The sequence below is a fragment of the Astyanax mexicanus genome, chromosome 11 (assembly GCF_023375975.1).
Source record: "Astyanax mexicanus isolate ESR-SI-001 chromosome 11, AstMex3_surface, whole genome shotgun sequence".
In the NCBI taxonomy this organism is placed as follows: domain Eukaryota; kingdom Metazoa; phylum Chordata; class Actinopteri; order Characiformes; family Acestrorhamphidae; genus Astyanax; species Astyanax mexicanus.
The window spans coordinates 2,545,270-2,562,898 of record NC_064418.1 but is presented as its reverse complement, the minus strand read 5'-3'; the positions used below and the strand labels follow the sequence as shown (position 1 = coordinate 2,562,898).

The following is a 17,629-nucleotide window of genomic DNA, read 5'->3' as shown; positions in this document are numbered from 1 at the left end:
TGAAGATATGATATTGCAGTTGTGAATATTTGCTGAAATACGGTGGCCGAGAAAGCCCTGCGCAGTGCAAATTGAAAAGCGCTGCAAAAGCACAAAACACATCCATCAAAATTACAACACAGGCGCAGCAAATAGAAAAACGCGCTGCAAATAGAACCACAACACAACGGAAGTGAGTCACAACACAATGGAATTTTCCCGGGGGACCTTAAAAGATGCTGTACCAGCTGTATACAAAGGACAGTAAGTGGCAAACAAGCTTCTGAAAAGTAAGTTATGTTTATTACCTGTGATTGCCACGGTTGTGTGCATATTATTAAAAGTTCTGCTTCACAAAACGCCTTGTTTGCCACTTATTGTCCTTTGTACACATTGTGAAGTCCGAGACGTTACTGAAGACGCAGCTTAGCTGGTACAGTATCTTTTGAGGTCCCCCGGGAAAATTCCGTTGTGTTGTGACTCACTTCCGTTGTGTTGTGGTTCTATTTGCAGCGCGTTTTTCTTTTTGCAGCGCGTTTTTCTATTTGCTGCGCCTGTGTTGTAATTTTGATGGATGTGTTTTGTGCTTTTGCAGCGCTTTTCAATTTGCACTGCGTTGGGCTTTCTCGGCCACTGTAAGGCTGGATACATGAAAAAATAAGTGTAATCTGGAAAGCAAAAACAACAAACATGTTGTCCTACATACAAAACACAGCCTATAGTGCCTGTAATCTCCCACTCACATAGTGCTTTAAAAGAATGACCTCTAAAAATGAAAAAGAAAACACATTAAATTATTGCAGTGTAATAGTGTGTTCTCCAGGACATCCTATCATAAAATCCTATCCTTTTACACTCTTTAACCTTTGACACACAAACATACGCACAAACGCACACAGTTTTGTTCAATTGTTTTAATGTGAAAATACTATTTGTTCTGTTATCTCCATCATATCCATGATTTGGACATGCATATTAACATTCCCTTTCGAGACTGTACTCGTATGTCATTTTTAATCCTCTGGGCTGCCATATTTAATTGATAATGTAAAACACAACAGAATACAACTGCCATTGCACCATTTGGGATAGGAACAACTGTGGTCAATGTGACACAGTGGATAACACCACTGCATGCCATTGAGCTACAACATCATGTGGGAGACTGGGGTTCAATTCCCAATCTGGGTGACTGAATGCTGTATTACACCAATAAGAGTCCTTGGGCAAGACTCCTAACACTTCTCTGATCAAAATCTGTAATAGAAATAACATTTTACCAGTCACTCTTTATAAGAGCACCAGCTAAATGCCATTTATGTAAATAAAATGAACTTTATTTAGTTCTTTTCAATCAATTTCTAGGAAATTAGTCCACTAGAGGTCACCAAATATCTAGGAACGTGTGATGCTGCTGTAAGTTCCTACTGTTTAAAGGGAAACACAATGTCATTATTATCTGTATTGGTTTCTTGATCTATCTAGAGTCTGTGTAATTTCATTTTGGCAGTATAATTAAATGTTGAACATAAACTGAGATATCTAGTTATATAAAAATACATGTAAGCTATGTAATTTATGCTGTGAAATACTGAAAAAAAGACATGTTCGCCTTTGAGCAAATGTTTTATTTTTATAATTTGGGCAAAATATCTTTCAGTGCATCCCTACTAAAGGCACAGACAATCTTATATTAACCTGATATCACTGAGCTGAGTTGTAGGGGTGGAAAGCTGTTGCTTTGTCCCTTTGTTTGGCTTCACATATTTGGCCTGTTCCTTTTTACTGACAGCAGTCAATGTGACACCTGTCAGATTGCCAAGTCCATCACATTACACGGCAAACAACCTCTCTGCAGGGTGTCTGCAATTATTCGTCTCCACAGGAAACGTACAGTTTGTCTGAGCGAGGCAGATGTCCTCTCTGCGTGAGGTACGTTCTCTCCTTAAGCATCTCCTTAATCTCTTTGGTATTCACAGTAGCGCTGGCTTTACTGCACCTGAACATTTACTAGACATTCACAGACCTGGGAAATGTCATTATTGGAGATATTTTAGTTGATATTGTGGTTTAGATATGTCAGACTGTGGTTTGGTTTGACTAAAGCCTTATCTGGATGGGATTTCCTGGGGTAATTTTCTCTTTTATGGGTGTCCTCTGTGATTTTATTCCCGTCCAGTACGATCATGTACGTGTTTTTCTCAGACGTCCTCTGAGAAGAAAATTACAGACTGAATTATCTACTGTTTTTCTCTAGACTCCGTGGTCCACCAGTAATTTTAGTCCCGTCCAGATGCACATCTCTGAGTTTCGTCTCCTCATGTTTAATATATAATAATTTTTTAATTAAAAAAATTCTGTCCACTGCCACGCACCATAATAACACTTTGGGTGCTTGGGTGTCCACAGAGATCCATGTTAAAAACACAACATCAAGTGGAAATGGAGGAGCTACTGAACTCAAAAAAGCAAAAAAAGCAAACCTCACAGGTCCTCCTGTTTTTTCAATTGCAGTCCGAATGCAAGAGTTTTATCATTGAGTAGAAGTGTGAAATATTGAACTCAAACCATGCATTTGTGTTTTGCAAGCAGAATGCCAATAATGTAGTTATGCTTACCTTTCACATTTCACGATTAACAGGGAATAAAGTTGCGATGTGCGTTGATTTTTTTTTCAAGGTTTCAGTTTGTTTATACAGTGTAATGGAAAAAAATATATATCTATAGTAACTTCATAGTGTTCCTCAAATTTTGATTTCTCAACTTCATACATATACCTATTTATCCATCCATCCACCCACACACCCACCAGTCTTTATGGCTAAATTTACTTTTACGTATCTCTATATACAATCTCTAGATCTACCCTGTCTTTATCCCACTCTTAATGCTGATCAACAGTTTCAATGAAACCAAATAAAGTATAAAGTGCTCTGATACAGATTCTCTCTTTCTCCACTCTTCTTCTTCTTCTTCTTCTTCTCATGTTGTCCTCACTGATGCTCGAAATTAATCTGAGAGAAGATCTAGCTAAATTAGGGGCATTTTCACATTGATTTCTTTCCAATCTCTTTTTGTGTACGTTCAAGAAAGCTTAGGCTGTTTGCTAGTTTTTATTGTTCTATTTGGATAAAATCATGGTGATTTTGGGATGTGTCCGCTTGAAGTAAACCCCAGACCGCCCATTTCAGTAAGACACCGAGAACTGGGTACTCTGGACCACTTCTGGGCTCCAAGGACACGTTCACACTTGACCAATCTTACCGGGTCCAAAAAAAAAAATAGTGTAATGTGAAAATGCCTTAAAATTTCAATTTACTGCTAGTACCAAGGACTCCCACATATATCCACACTCCAAACCAATGCATGCCTCCAGATGCCTAAACCCATAGCTGGCTCATACTGCCAGGTCATCTGGCCGGACCCTGTTGCTGCTGGAGCCGCTGGTCTTACTGAGGCGCCGCTTGTCTCTGATGAAGCTTGTGCTGCCATTGGACGTGGGCGTGGACGGAGCGCTAGGTAGCACTTCAGGTGGGCCGTGACCGCAGGACATGGACACTGCGGCTGACGGATGCCCGTAGCTCATCCGCAGAAAGTCTTCACACACCTCCAGGTTGTCGTGGCTGCAGTGGTGGCGCTCCGTTGCCAGATTGGCGGAGTTCTGCTGGTGGGCTAGGTGGTTGTTGAAGGGCTGGTAGTTGGAGTGAATGGGGTGAAGGTGATGATGGTGGTGAAGCTGCGGAGGTGACGTTGGCCCTCGTCCGGATGCAGCGAGGCACTGGTTGAAGTCTGGAGGTGGGGTGCAGGTTTGGGAAGGGCGTGACTGGGGGGTATCTGGCAGCTCCATTCTGATGGCCACCTTGGCTGTCGTTGAGGTGGAAACGGCCTTGCCGCTTTCGTCGTTGGCATCACCGATGCTCTTTGCGTACTTCCTGAAGTAGCGCTTGCATTGCTTCCAGCCCAGGTGGTAGAGCTCGAGGACGCTGAGGAACATGGACACGGCCGCCACCACCAGCATAAAGACGATGAAGACGTTCTTCTCCGTCGGGCGAGACATGTAGCAGTTGACGGGGTTGGGGCAGGGCAATGCATTGCAGTGGTAAAGGGCATCCAGGAAGATCCCGTACATCATGTACTGGACCACTATGAAGGTCACCTCCATGACCAAGCGAATCAGGATGCTCAGCACATAGGTATGCAGCAGCGCCCCCTTTAGATGGATCCTGGTTGGAGCATCAGGCTCTTTCTCCTTCTGCTCCATGTACTCCTTCTCGCCTCCCCCTAGGAGTGAATAATATGTTTTTAGAGAGGGTTGGCATGGAAGAAATTGATTAATCTTTGATTAACCGATTAATCTGACAAAATAATCGGCAAATTAGTCGACTACTAAAATAATCATTAGTTGCAGCCCTACTTGAAGACACTCAGTCCTCCCAGCCTCCAAAATCTAATCCATGAAAATGCCACATTCCCAGTGTTCTCTTTTTTAAAAACACTATATATTTACTATACTAACATTACCTCCTCCTGCTTCTCCTCGTCCCTCCTCCACTTCTCGATCCTCATGCTCCCTCTGTCGTCGTTTCTCAGCCATGCGCACTGTGTGCATGGCGTGGCCCATGTAGATGAGCGAGGGCGTGGAGACGAAGACGATCTGCAGGACCCAGTAGCGAATGTGGGCGATGGGGAAGGCGCGGTCGTAGCAGACGTTGGTGCAACCGGGCTGCTGTGTGTCGCACAGGAAGTCAGACTGTTCATCGCCCCACGAAGACTCGGCGGCCGTGCCCAACACCAGAATACGGAAGATGAAGAGCACAGTGAGCCACACTTTACCCACTGATGTGGAGTGTTCCTGCACCTCCTCCAGAAAGTTCCCTAGAAAACTCCAGTCCCCCATGACTCAATAACTCTTACAGAGAGAGAGAGAGAGAGAGAGAAGGAAGATTCATTAAAATTAATATAAATAGTTGTAAATTGATCATCATGCTTGATCTAAAGCGCTGCCACTATGATTGGGAGATCCCTGGGTCAAATCCCGGACATGCAGCTTCATGTAGCTTCCCATCCATCAGCTGCCGGAGCTCCGAGAGAGCACAGTTGGCCTTGCTCTCTCTGGGTGGGTACAGTAGATGGCACTCTTTTCCCTCATCACCCCTAGGGTGATGTAGATCAGCACAAGGCTGCATCTGTGAGCTGATGTATCAGAACCCAGTCGCTGTGCTTTCCTCCGAGCGTTAGCGCTGTGATGCTATGCTGGCAAGCAATGCCAGCAGCAGCAGCTCAAAAAGAGGCGGAGTCTGACTTCACTTGTGTCGGAGGAGGCATGTGCTAGTCTTCTTAACCCTCCTGGTGTTGGGGCATCACTAGTGATATACGGACTAGTAATATACAGCTAAATAACATCTAAATGTGTGGGACAACTGGCCAGATAAATTGGTGGAAAATGGGAAAAATATTTTATTATAAAAGAAAGTCATTAACTAATACACCTCTGTGCAATTTTGAGAAATCCTATCAGTGTCAGACCTGAATTAAATCACATTCTATAGGTCTAAAGGTTTGTTCTTTTACTGAAGTGGAGGTCTATATGGAAGGTTTTTTTTACTGGAATAATACTATACACATATTATACTATGGTATCTATACTTTACTTTAACTCACCTACTTTGCCTACCACTGCTTAATGCTTAGTATTAGTTGATATACATACTGATATACATATTTTCTCTTAGTGTGTTTGTGTAGTGGTACACACTCTGATACACACTGATATTTATTGTTGTTTATCAACTGCTGTGTAAAATATGTTAAACAGCTGTTTTATAGTTATAGGTGAATGTGCTATCATTTAAAAAAATCTCCAGTAAAGCATAGTGTTTTTGCAGCAGTTTTATATAGTTTTAAATATTATACAGAATCTAACAAATCGTGGATCAGATGATTATTTTGTTTGATCATTTCTTTGTTCATTAATTGTTTTAATACATCTTTAAAAAATCACTGTATTGTTTTTAAATGTGCTTTAAAAATAAACTTCACTGTACTTCACTTTGTCACACCTGTTGTTGGAACCTGTGAGATCATGCTGTTATATTTGCCGTGCATGTACTGTGTGTGTGTGTGTGTGAGAGTGTGTGTGTGTAGAGTGGAAGAGGCAGTATATGTATACAGTGATGAATGTTTCTAATCCTGCCATGGCTTTGCCCAGTTGCTAGGTCAGTGGGGGTGGTTGCTGTGGCCTTGGTGGAACAGGGGCAGGGCAGGGTGACGCCAGGGGCCTGAGAACTGCCCCTCTATCTGACCCGTGCAGCCTGAAGAGCACGAGCGCGACGCAGCTGAGCCCTGGATCATGTGACGTGTTTAGCTGCTGTTTTTCCCTTTTTCTCTGTGTGTAAAAGTGTGATTTAGTTGAGTTAGCACAAAACACATCTACACTGAGCTACTCAACATTTACACAAACTATATGTGGACATAACGTCTGTGTCTCTTTTGGTTTGAGAGAAATATTAATGTTGCTTGAATCAACTCATAAAAACAAACTTCAAACTCTGGCTATCTGTAATGGCCTGAGAAAGTGGATGGCATCTGGAAAATGTGAGCTCACTGTTTATATAGAGATGGGGCACTGCGAATACATACTTCAAATTTCATGGCATGTGATTCTCCTTGGTATTTAGGATTGTATGTCATATACAGCGTCATTAAAACGTTTAGACACACTTTTAATATAATTTTCTTTATTGTAGTTTGATACTAAAGTCATCGTTCAGGCTTTCAGTTAATAGCTGTGCTGAACTCATCAAGAGTTAATTACTTGAATTTCTTGCCTCTTAATAATGTTTAAGTTTGAGACCATCAGTAAAAGTAAAGTAGTGAAGAGGTAGAGTTATAGGTATACAGTGAATAGCTCTATTTGAGTAATGTTCGAATCCAGATTATGAGAAGCAACAACTACTCAACTAAATAAAGAAAAAAATACTTTAAGAAATGAAGGTCAGTCAATCTGAAAATTTCAAGAACTTTAAAAGTATCCTCAAGTGCAGTTATATCAAGTGCAAATACCATTAAAAATGTTAAGATGAAACTGGCACTCATCAGGAACGCCCCTTAGAGTTACGTTAGAGTTACCAGCCTCAGAATCCGCAAGTTAACAGCATCTACATATTTCCTTATGTGTTCCTTCATGGTCTGGATGACTTTAGACCACCAGAACCACCAGAATATTTTCAGCATGTTGTCCAACACAGCTGATGCAATAACTACCTCAAAACTGGCATTGCAATATTAAGGCAAAAAATGATCTGATTGGATAAAATTATTGTATTGATTAAACAGAGCAAGCATGATTAAAGCATCTAAAAATAAACCTGTGAATATTTTAAGTAAAACATTTACATATAGATATATTAAGAAAAGTTTGTATGCGCTAAATACCATTAACTACATTAAAAGCTATTATAGTTATATGATATATGGTATTTAGTTTTTTAAATGTGGAGAGATGCAGGTATTGCACATGGCTGCCTCTATAGAGATCAGAACTCAGGAAATATTTGGTGTTTTGGTAATGCCATGTGAAACGGATGAAGGAAAAAGAAGGATATGCTGAACAATGCTCTCTGATAGGTTTCAGATGCTCAGAGCACTTATTTGTTGCGGAAGGCATTTCCTTCACCATCACAATTAACAACCTTCACACACTCTAATGAACATGAATGGTACAGGCATTGTGCCAGTCACCCTGCGCCAAAAACAACGTTATTGATATGTGGAAAATGTGCTCAGTTTATGAAGTAATTGTACAACTATGCCACATTTAATATAATGGTGATAATTAAACTACAAAACTGATTTATAATTTATAATCGAAAAGTTTATATTCCTCATATATGTGTTTTTTAAAGCTTTTTTAAGCCAGTCCATACAATTGATTTGTGGAAGTTTGAAAATGGAATAAAAGTATATACCATTCCTTATTCATTTTTGTCATCCTGTGACTGCTGACTAACATTCGAATAGAAAACCTCTGAAATGTAATCATGAGGAAGATGGTTTGTCAAAAGCCATCAAACAAAGCTAAACTGCTTGAATGTTTGTGCCAGGAGTGGCAAAAGGTCACCCAAAAGCAGTGTGTATGACTGGTGGAGGAGAACCTGCCAAGACATATAAAAGCTGTGATTAAAAATCTATGTTTTTTCTCCGAATAATAATTTCTGTACTCTTAAAACATTAGCTAACAGATGCTAACAGAGAAAGAAGTATAGGCCAATTATACTCTCTCAGACTCCAGCTGCTGATGGCAAGCAGGACTTGAACCGGTGATCCTCAGATCACAGTGACAGTGCTCAATGTTTTTTTGTGATATATATATATACACATATCTGAGTATCTAGCATTTAGCCATTGTTTTTTGTTGCCCCTTTATATTATTTCTGTATGTTAATCATTTTTAAAAAATGGTCAAAAAATGGAATTTGACTATTCTATCTATCTATCTATCTATCTATCTATCTATCTATCTATCTATCTATCTATCTATCTATCTATCTATCTATCTATCTATCTATCTATCTATCTATCTATCTATCTATCTATCTATCTATCTATCTATCTATCTAATTTAGCCTGTAATGTTCGTATCCAACGTTGTGCATGTATGAGTGTGTGTGTGTGTGTGAGAGACAGGGCTTGTTTAGAGTGGCCTTGGTGGGAACGGAATATTAGACACACAGAAAACAGTGGGGGGACGGAAATATCCATCTGATTCACTGCTCTAGCGACCCCAGCCTCCGTCTCTCTCTCTCTCTCTCTCTCTCTCTCTCTCTCTCTCTCTCTTTCACTCTCTCTATCTCTTTCTCTCTCTCTCTCTCTCTCTCTCTTTTTCTATCTTCCTTTTCTTCTTCTGTTAGGAAGCAATCTCAAACAATATGATTTCCTCCAGTCAGGGTACTTTAAAGGAAATGGCTCTTACAGGACTCACAGCAGTGTGAGAAGAAGAGAGAGAGAGAGAGAGTGATGTAGGGTCATTTGCACCAGCCATGTTTCACTCTGCCAAGAAATGCCAAGACAATGCACCTGACACTGCAGCAGACAGCTCAACCTTATCCCCAGACATTTATGAGAGTTTAGAGTTGAGAGTAACAACCGCTGCTGTTTTCTTAAAGCTATGAACAATGAAAGGTCAACACTCACACACCGCTGATTATCAGAACTATATCACCATTTAGTTACAGGTATTGTTTTTTTGTTATAACATGTTATCCTTATTCTCAGGAAGATCTGGGTGGGTTTTACATAGTGTTGTATTTTACTACTATAGTGTTAGTGATGCTGTTTCTACTTAGTATGTATCACTTTAGTATGTATATAAAATTTGGGCCCTGGTGATGAGTATTAGTTGATACTGATCTGATCAGATCTCTGTGTTTATATAAATAAATTAGACATACAATTTAGATAAGATATGGTGCTGATTAATACTAAAGTAAAATAAATTATGTTTTTGGTTATAGTTCATATAATGATATGTTTTGGACTGATTTATTTAGTTAGAAGTAAATAAAAAAAAAAAACGGTTTTACAGTGTGTTTAATATTTTCTAATTCCGTCTGACTGACCTAAGGCCTAGGCTATGTTTAGACTGCACATCCAAATGCCAGTTTTTGGCATATTCAGATCGATTTTTAAACTTCTAAACAACCAGAAACCACATAAAATCAGATTTGCACATTTGGAGGTGGAAAAATAGTTTCTTTCTTTTTCCAGTAAAGTCTTACATACAGCTCAGTCAGGGTTACAGCCACACTCTTTAACACTCTAAACTAGAAGTCCTCTGTGTGTTTTCCATCTGTAACCGTATTGTTTTCCGTACGTTGGCAGCTGTTGGTCAATGAAGGATGCCCAAGCTGTTTTTCTATAGCTTTCTCTCCAAGGTTCAGAGGCTTATTTAGATATTGTGTGATTCCTCTAAAATCACCAATATGTCATGATTTGTAAATCCATGTCTCAAAATAATGAGATGGCATCTCAAAATAATGACTTAGTATCTCAAAATAAAGATATAGTTTCTCAAAGTAATAAGATTTATTTAATAAGAAGAAAAAAAATGATTGATTTTTTATTTTTTTTATTTTAGGTGGCAGGAATGGGCTTCCATATAAAAGCATATAAAAGAAGAGATGTGTCAGAAAAAGTAGAGAGCAGATTACATTGAACTTTAATGTAGTAAAGTAAATTTTAAAAAATCCTTATTCACTTCAGTAGGAGAGGTAATGTGGATTATTGTGGACTATGATGTGCTATTCTGTAATGGGATTTAAAAACGTGTGTGTGTTTTTCTGTGTGTGTGTGTGTGAGTGTGTAGAACTGTAAGTGACGTAGCAGTATTGAGTGTGATGGTAAATGATGATGGGACTGTATTTAGACTTTTAAGGCAGTGGGAACTGATTAAACTCATTAGATGTGTAATGTCATATATACGCTAGTTGTAAGTGATGCCGGGCTGTTAGTAATGTTTGGTATGTGGAGTGAGTAATGCATAAAGACACTCAGTCTGAAGCTGTAATTTCTTTCACAGCAGATTCCTGACTTCAGCTAATTTTAGACTATAGAAATATTAGGGCTACTCGCATCATAGCTGGATGGATCCCGGTACTTTCTTTGTGGCTAAAGCTAATGTATTGTCTCACAGAATATTGGAGAGAGGCTGCAGTGTGCAGGACTTCTCTATAAAACTTGATTTAGGTGCATTGGGAGCAGATGGCAGTCTTTTTTTCACATCACATATTCAGCTCTGTTTCTGTGTTTCCGTGGTATTAACAGTGGTAGTGTGGTAAAGTGACACATGACTGACGGTCTGTATTAACTCAGGTGAAGCTCAGTCGAGTGTGAGCTACATTTCCTATGAATCTACGCCAGTGTCAAACTTCTGAGTAATGGCAAAAATAAACTAAAGAAGCAGACAATGCTGCTGTAACCGATCTGAAACGCTCTGCTGACGCTCAGTAAAGGTGCCGTTCTGCGCTGGCACCTCCTGCCCTGCTGGTTTTCCTCACAGCGGTCATGCCGCCGCGGGCACGCTCATGCCCACACCATAAGAGGCTCTGTAGTGTCCGCAGATGGCCCCTACTCCCCCACCTCTGAGTAAATATTTACACAAGCCCATTCCCCAGAACCACAGACCAGCGACTACCATAACCAGTGTCGCACCATGGACTGCAGTCACAGCACCTCTAAATGACTGCAGTGTTTGAATTAGACTGAGGTTAGGGTCTGGCAGTGCCTCACTTTTATTCATTTGTTTATTCCCTTTCCTTCTGTTCTACTTTATTATTGTATTATTACATTCAGTTTTATGCCTCGGTTCCACAGTGGTTGTATGATAGTTTCTCAGACAGGAACTGGAGGTGGTGGAGGACAGGAGGTGGAGTCAACCAGGAACTACTTAGTGTTTCTTAAGCTTTAGTGTAATTCACTAAATAATAAAAAAAAAACAATAAATGGTATTGGAAAAATCTCTCCACATCATATATGATAAGGTCCAGTAAGTAAATAAGACCTGGATGTTCAAATTAATAAGCCAATGAAATTAATTGTTCCTTAAAATGGCAGTCCGTATTATTTTGTTTCTAAATACGTTTGAGAGGAGAAGGGATAAAATATAGTGTTTAATGGTACCAGTGTGCTGAAACAACCATCCTTGCTAAGCCTAATAATATATTCATTCTAAAAACTGGGGTGTCGGTTCAATTTTCGTGTGAGTTCTTTTGGCCACGTACAGCCTCTAAAAGAGGATCCGGCTCAGTTTTACTGAACGCGAGTGGCTGATGGAGCAACGGGGACTTCAGAAGGGGAAACTCAGAGCTGAGTAGCTCATTCACTCATAGTAAAACCAAAGAAACGAAGTAGTGAAGTTTCTGACTGAGCTCTCTCACTCTCTCTCTTCCTCTCTCTCTGTCTTTCTGACTGAACATAACCTGGAATCGGATTCATCTGCTCTGAAAGAAGACTGCATCACACCCGCCCAGTTTAAAATGATTCTTCCGCATGCTCGGTGCAATTACCCATTCTCACCAGAGAGGCACTAAATCCCCCAAATCCCAAAACTTGCAGACATCTGCTTTAAGTAATCCATCAAACTGGTGTTCTGGTGTGAGACCAGCAGGACGTAGAGAGTTTATACTTTGTCAGCTGTTGGGGGAGAATGGTAGTTACCGGTCTTCCATAAATAACTCCCTTTTACTGGACAGACAATCATCACTTTCAGCTGGAGCTTAAAGCAGAGCTCAGGGAGGGTTCTGAACCTGAACTTGAACATCACAGTGACACACATACTTTAAAGCTTAAGGGAGAGCAGTTGTTTAAGTCAGGAATTCCTGGGTTGATTTAGGCTGGTCTAGGTGCTTTGTTCAGTGACAGGATCAAGGATGAAGGTCTCTGTTTGGCTGGGTCAAATTAGAGGAGGCAGGATTAGATCATCTCCTCTTAAAAGAACAGAAATACATATTTAGGTAGGAGTCATTTTCATACTGTTAGTCTGCTGCTGGTTTGATATTCCATTATGTCAGATTGTTGGGAGAATAAAGCGTTTACCATACAAGGCTGCACACAATCCTGTACTGTAATGATGCTGCCTCCCCAACTACAGCTCTGGAAAAATAAACTAGTTTCTTTAATTTTACCAAATTTAAAACCTCTGGAATATAATAAAGAGGAAGATGGATGATCACAAACCATCAAACCACCAAACTGAACTGCTTGTATTTTTGCACCAGGAGTAAAGCAGCATAAAGTTATCCAAAAGCAGTGTGTAAAACTGGTGGAGGAGAACATGATGCCAAAATGAATGAAACCTGTGATTATCAACCAGGGTTATTCCACCAAATATTGATTGTTTCTGAACTCTTAAAACTTTATGAATATGAACTCCAGTAATTAAAAGATATATAAATAAAAGATGTTTCGTTAAGAAAATAATAGTTTTGCTAATTTTTTCACTTTTAAAAGAAAACATACAACACTAATGAAATAGCTAGATGATGAATAGATATACATATAAAATAGAAAATAAAAAATAACATTTTGGGTTTTCTGAGGCTGGTAACTCTGATGAACTCCTGCTCTTCCTTTCCTCAGGTGGTCCTGATGACTGCCAGTTTCATCATCCATCAATGGTTTTGATGGTCTTTGCTGTGACTGCACTTGAGGATACTTTTATTGTTCTTGAAATATTTCGGATTGACTGAACTTAATTTCTTAATTTCTTAAAGTATTTTTATTTTCTTTATTTAGTTGAGTAGTTGTTTCTTCTCATAATCTGGTTTCGAACATTACTCAAATATTAATTATTCACTGTATACCTGTAACTCTACCTCTTCACTACTTTACTTTAACTGATGCTCTTAAACACTTTATTAAGAGACAAGAAATTCAAGTAATTAACTCTTGATGAGTTCAGCAGCACAGCTGTTAACTGAAAGCCTGAATTTAAGGTGACTCATAAAACTGACTGAGAAAAACCAGCAGAGATGTGCAATTTTTTTTTATTTAAAAAAATGATAAAAAATGAAAAATCACTGAAATTAAGCTGTGTCCAAACATTTGACTGGTAATGTATTTGCTTATTGCTGCACACCTCTATCTACATATTTTACACATTTACATCACATTAGTTTAAATATATATAAATGTAATTTATTGCTGTTAATTGAATAATGCTTATCTTTATATTTATATTTATTTATTTTAAGGGGTTGAGAGGTTAGATTGAGGATGTTTTTGCTGCAATACTAAAAATGCAAACAGTTTGTTCTTAGACATACAGACACACACACACACACACACAGATTTATCGTTTGCTTCTGTGTCCTCTCTAATGACCGACCGTGTCAGAGTCCTTTGTGGTGTTGCCATTAGAGGCAATGGAAAAAAATGAATGGATTAAAGTTGCATAAACTAAGAGGACAGACTGTGAATATTAGCGCTGGAGTGTGATAGGAAGTAGTTTACGCTCTTTGTACACAGAAAGCAAACTTCGATAATCCACAGCATGCACTTCTCCTCGTGATGGATCGCCCCCGGACACAGAATAGAGAGAGCAGCAGAGTCGGGAGACTTGCGGAGACTTAATGAGGCTAATACTCAGTTCCAGCTATTGTTGTTGGGTCATAAATACACACATTTTTCTCAGTGACGGCCAAAGATGACAGAAAAAGGAAGGGTGAGGGTAAGATTTGGGCTTCAGCAGAGGAGGTACAGTAAATCTGCTCTGCACTGTACTGTTCTGTACTGTACTTGCACACAGTATCTATTCACTAAGTGCTATTAGAGCTTGGTACAAGAATTTATGGGAATGAAAGGGTTTTATTTTTTTATCTATAGTGTATGTCTATTATAGAAGTAGAAGTATTCACACCTCTTGGAACTGTCAGATTTTTTTTGTGGGACAAAAATGGTTCATGGTTTTCAAAAAAGTGTGATGTGCAAAATTATTCAGAGACTGTAGAGATTTTTGCTCATTCTTCTTTATAAAAGAAGTCAGGTTGGATGGAGAGCGTCTATAAACAGCAGTTTTCATGTCTCTCCACAGAAGATCAATAGGATTTAGGTCAGGACAGTGCTATTCTAGTGCTATTCTAACGCATGAATATTCTTTGATCTTAACCTTAACCTATTAGCACTTCTTTTGTCTTCCTTTCAATAATGGTTTTCTTCTTGCCACTTTTCCATAAAGGCAAGGGATGTGGATTGAACAACTTATAGTTGTCCCATAGACAGATTCTCTCACTCTCACTCACTTGTAGATTTTTATTTGATTAAAATGTTAAAAACCATGTATCATTTAAATCTCAGTAAAATACATTTAAGTTTGTGGTCGTATGGTGGCAAAATGTAAAAAAGTTCAAGGGGTATGAATGCTTTTGCAAGCCAACTGAAAAATAGATGATGTATTACTATTACTGTTTTTTTGTGGTCACAATAGAACAAGTTCTGAGCTACAGTAACTCTTTTATGACTTCAGTATAAAGATTTAAAATCTTCCTAATATTTTAGATGTAGTTTAATCACCATCAGCATAGGCCCTAAAATAGAGCCCAGGGGGTTTAAAGCTTTCCCTGGTCTGGCTCTGAGCTAAACTTCTGACCTTCTCTGTTTTCATTCCACCGGACCTACAGCTCTACATACAGCTCTACATACAGCTCTACATACAGCTCTACATACAACTCTATACACAGCTCTACATACAACTCTACAGTCCTTCAACAAATTGCTCCTAAACATCCCAGTTCTGTTTCTGCACCAAGACTCCGGAACAGTCTTCCACCTTTTATAAAATAATAACCACTATAGATACTTTTCGAATGTCGAGTCGAATGTAAAAATGTATTTATTCTTTCAGGTGTTTGAGTCTTATCATCAGTTCCTCTTTCACTTTATGTCATTTTTAGATTTGATTTGTTTCTGTATGCATGCTTCCTTATAGTCTTAAAGTTTTTTTGTGTAATTTAACTAGTATTAGGCGGCAATTTGCCTGATTCAATATACATATTGAAATCACAACTGATTCTGTATACGGATTAATAACTGAACTGGGCGTTACATAAATTACCACTTTTCATTTGTTTTATATTTAAATTGATGTACTGTTAACTTTTCAAACTGTGAAAAAATTGTGTTATATCAAAGAAAATAAGGGAATAAGGGAGCTAGCAATAAGGGTGACACTTATATATAGAATATAAGCAACATGTGTTATATTTAAGGTATGTATAATGTGTTTCATTCTGAGGCTTAATCTTATATTTAAAGATGTTTTATTTGTCTTTATTATAAAATGTGTTAAAATTATACATATCATAAAAACACTTTTTTATATTTTGTTACAGGAATTAATTTAATATTTAATTTCTGTGAAACCTAGAGGGGTATGGATAATAAGACAATAAGGCAAAAAAACATAAATCAACCATTTCTCCATTTTTGGGGAAAGAAAGTCTGTATTTATTTTCTGTAAGTTATTTAAAGTGCCTTCATGTGTAAAGTGTATTGTAAAAAAAAAAAGTATATATGTATATATATATATATGTATTAGTTAGATGAGCTTAAATCATGAGAATGTAAATAAGTATAGGACACTTACTTAATGTTAATATAAAAGTCTGTGCTGGATGAACAGTCAAGTGCACGGCTATGCAGTGTTTAGTGTAGTGTGGATGAATCAATGCAACGGATAAACTATAGCTACAAACTATAAATCAGGATTATTATTATTATTATTATTGCTATTTTGTCGTCATAAGAGCAAATGCCTTTATCTTATATTTATTGTTGTGTAGATGTTTTATAAACTTTTTAAAACGTTTTTACACTGTACAAACATCCATTTAATAATTTTTAGGGGAGAAATAATCATTCTTTCATGACTTTTCTATAAAGAGCTTTTTGAAAATCTACTTTTTCAGTAGTTTCACTAAACTAATTAAGCAAATTACATGTAAATCTTCAGAGACTGGAGAAAAGAAGAGGAATTACCCGTCCTGCTGCTGTCCTGAGAAAACTGATGAGTGTGTGAGAGAGAGGAAGAGAAGGAGAGAGAGTACCTGAGTGTCTCCTGTCCTGTCCTTGTCCAGAAGATGAAGAGGGTCCTTGTCCCGCTGCTTTGGGGGTCCTGAAGTTCACACACTCGGGGAGAGCAGGGCCCTGGTGGATGTCCTGCTGTGGGAATGAGGGCAGGAGTGTGTGGCACCACACAGAAATACCACGCCATCCCTGTGAGTGTTTCATATCAAACACCCTTAACACACCCTCCCCCTTTACCCCCCAAGACATGCACTTATACACAAACACACACACACTACACACACATCCTCCTCCTCCTGTGTTCCTCCCGCCCCCCTCATTCGCTGCCACTCTATTTTGGTGAAAGAATACACAGTGTTAGAAAAGGAAGTGAGAGAACACAATAGACGTTCTGCTCGAGCCGCTCGTACCTTTTACTGCTTATGATCCTCTATAAAGTGGAGTTTGTGTGGTTGGTATATATGTACAGTATGTAATACCTTTTTAATACATTTTTAAAATATGCTGGATGACAGCACTTCTCTAAAGCTTAGCTTTCTAAAGTTTAGATGCTACTCAGATGCCATTCCTAAAAATTAAATACTGCAAAGTCAAAATTTTAATGTGATTTTATTATTTTAAAAAATCAGTACATGTATGTTGAGCGATTAAAAAAAAAGTAACTAATTAATAATAATAAAAAAAAATTGGTGTCACTGTTCGTGATCAATACTGAAACTTTGGCACCACTTTAAAATAAGGCCTAGTTTATAAATAGTTTATAATTTATACATTATAGTTCTTTTAATCAGGTTATAAACCAATAATAAACCACTAATAAGCAGTTACAACACATAAATAGAAAGGGTATTCATTTATACTCTTAAACCTCAGATCTTACTAGATGTTTATCTTAATTTATGGACTCTGCTTTTCCAACAGACAACTTTAACATTTCTGTTATTAATATTATTAATTTATTTTTAAAAACATATTAAATGGCTAAACTGAATTTTTATATAACTGTATTACTGTTAAAAAGTTATTTTCACTGTTGTATTATCTATTTATGTGTTGTATGTGCTTGTTAATG

At 38.2% G+C, this 17,629-nt stretch overlaps 1 protein-coding gene across 1 annotated transcript; it reads right to left on the bottom strand.

The window, feature by feature from the left end:
- Positions 1 to 608: 608 nt before the first annotated feature.
- gja5a (gap junction protein, alpha 5a) lies at positions 609 to 16,745 on the bottom strand. The gene is made up of 3 exons (XM_007227731.4): positions 16,578 to 16,745; positions 4,501 to 4,888; positions 609 to 4,260 (listed from the first exon to the last, which is right to left on the bottom strand). The coding sequence occupies exons 2-3, from the start codon at positions 4,874 to 4,876 to the stop codon at positions 3,377 to 3,379; spliced, it is 1,260 nt and encodes a 419-aa protein (XP_007227793.3). The 5' UTR covers positions 4,877 to 4,888; positions 16,578 to 16,745; the 3' UTR covers positions 609 to 3,376.
- Between the last annotated feature and the right edge of the window lie 884 nt (positions 16,746 to 17,629).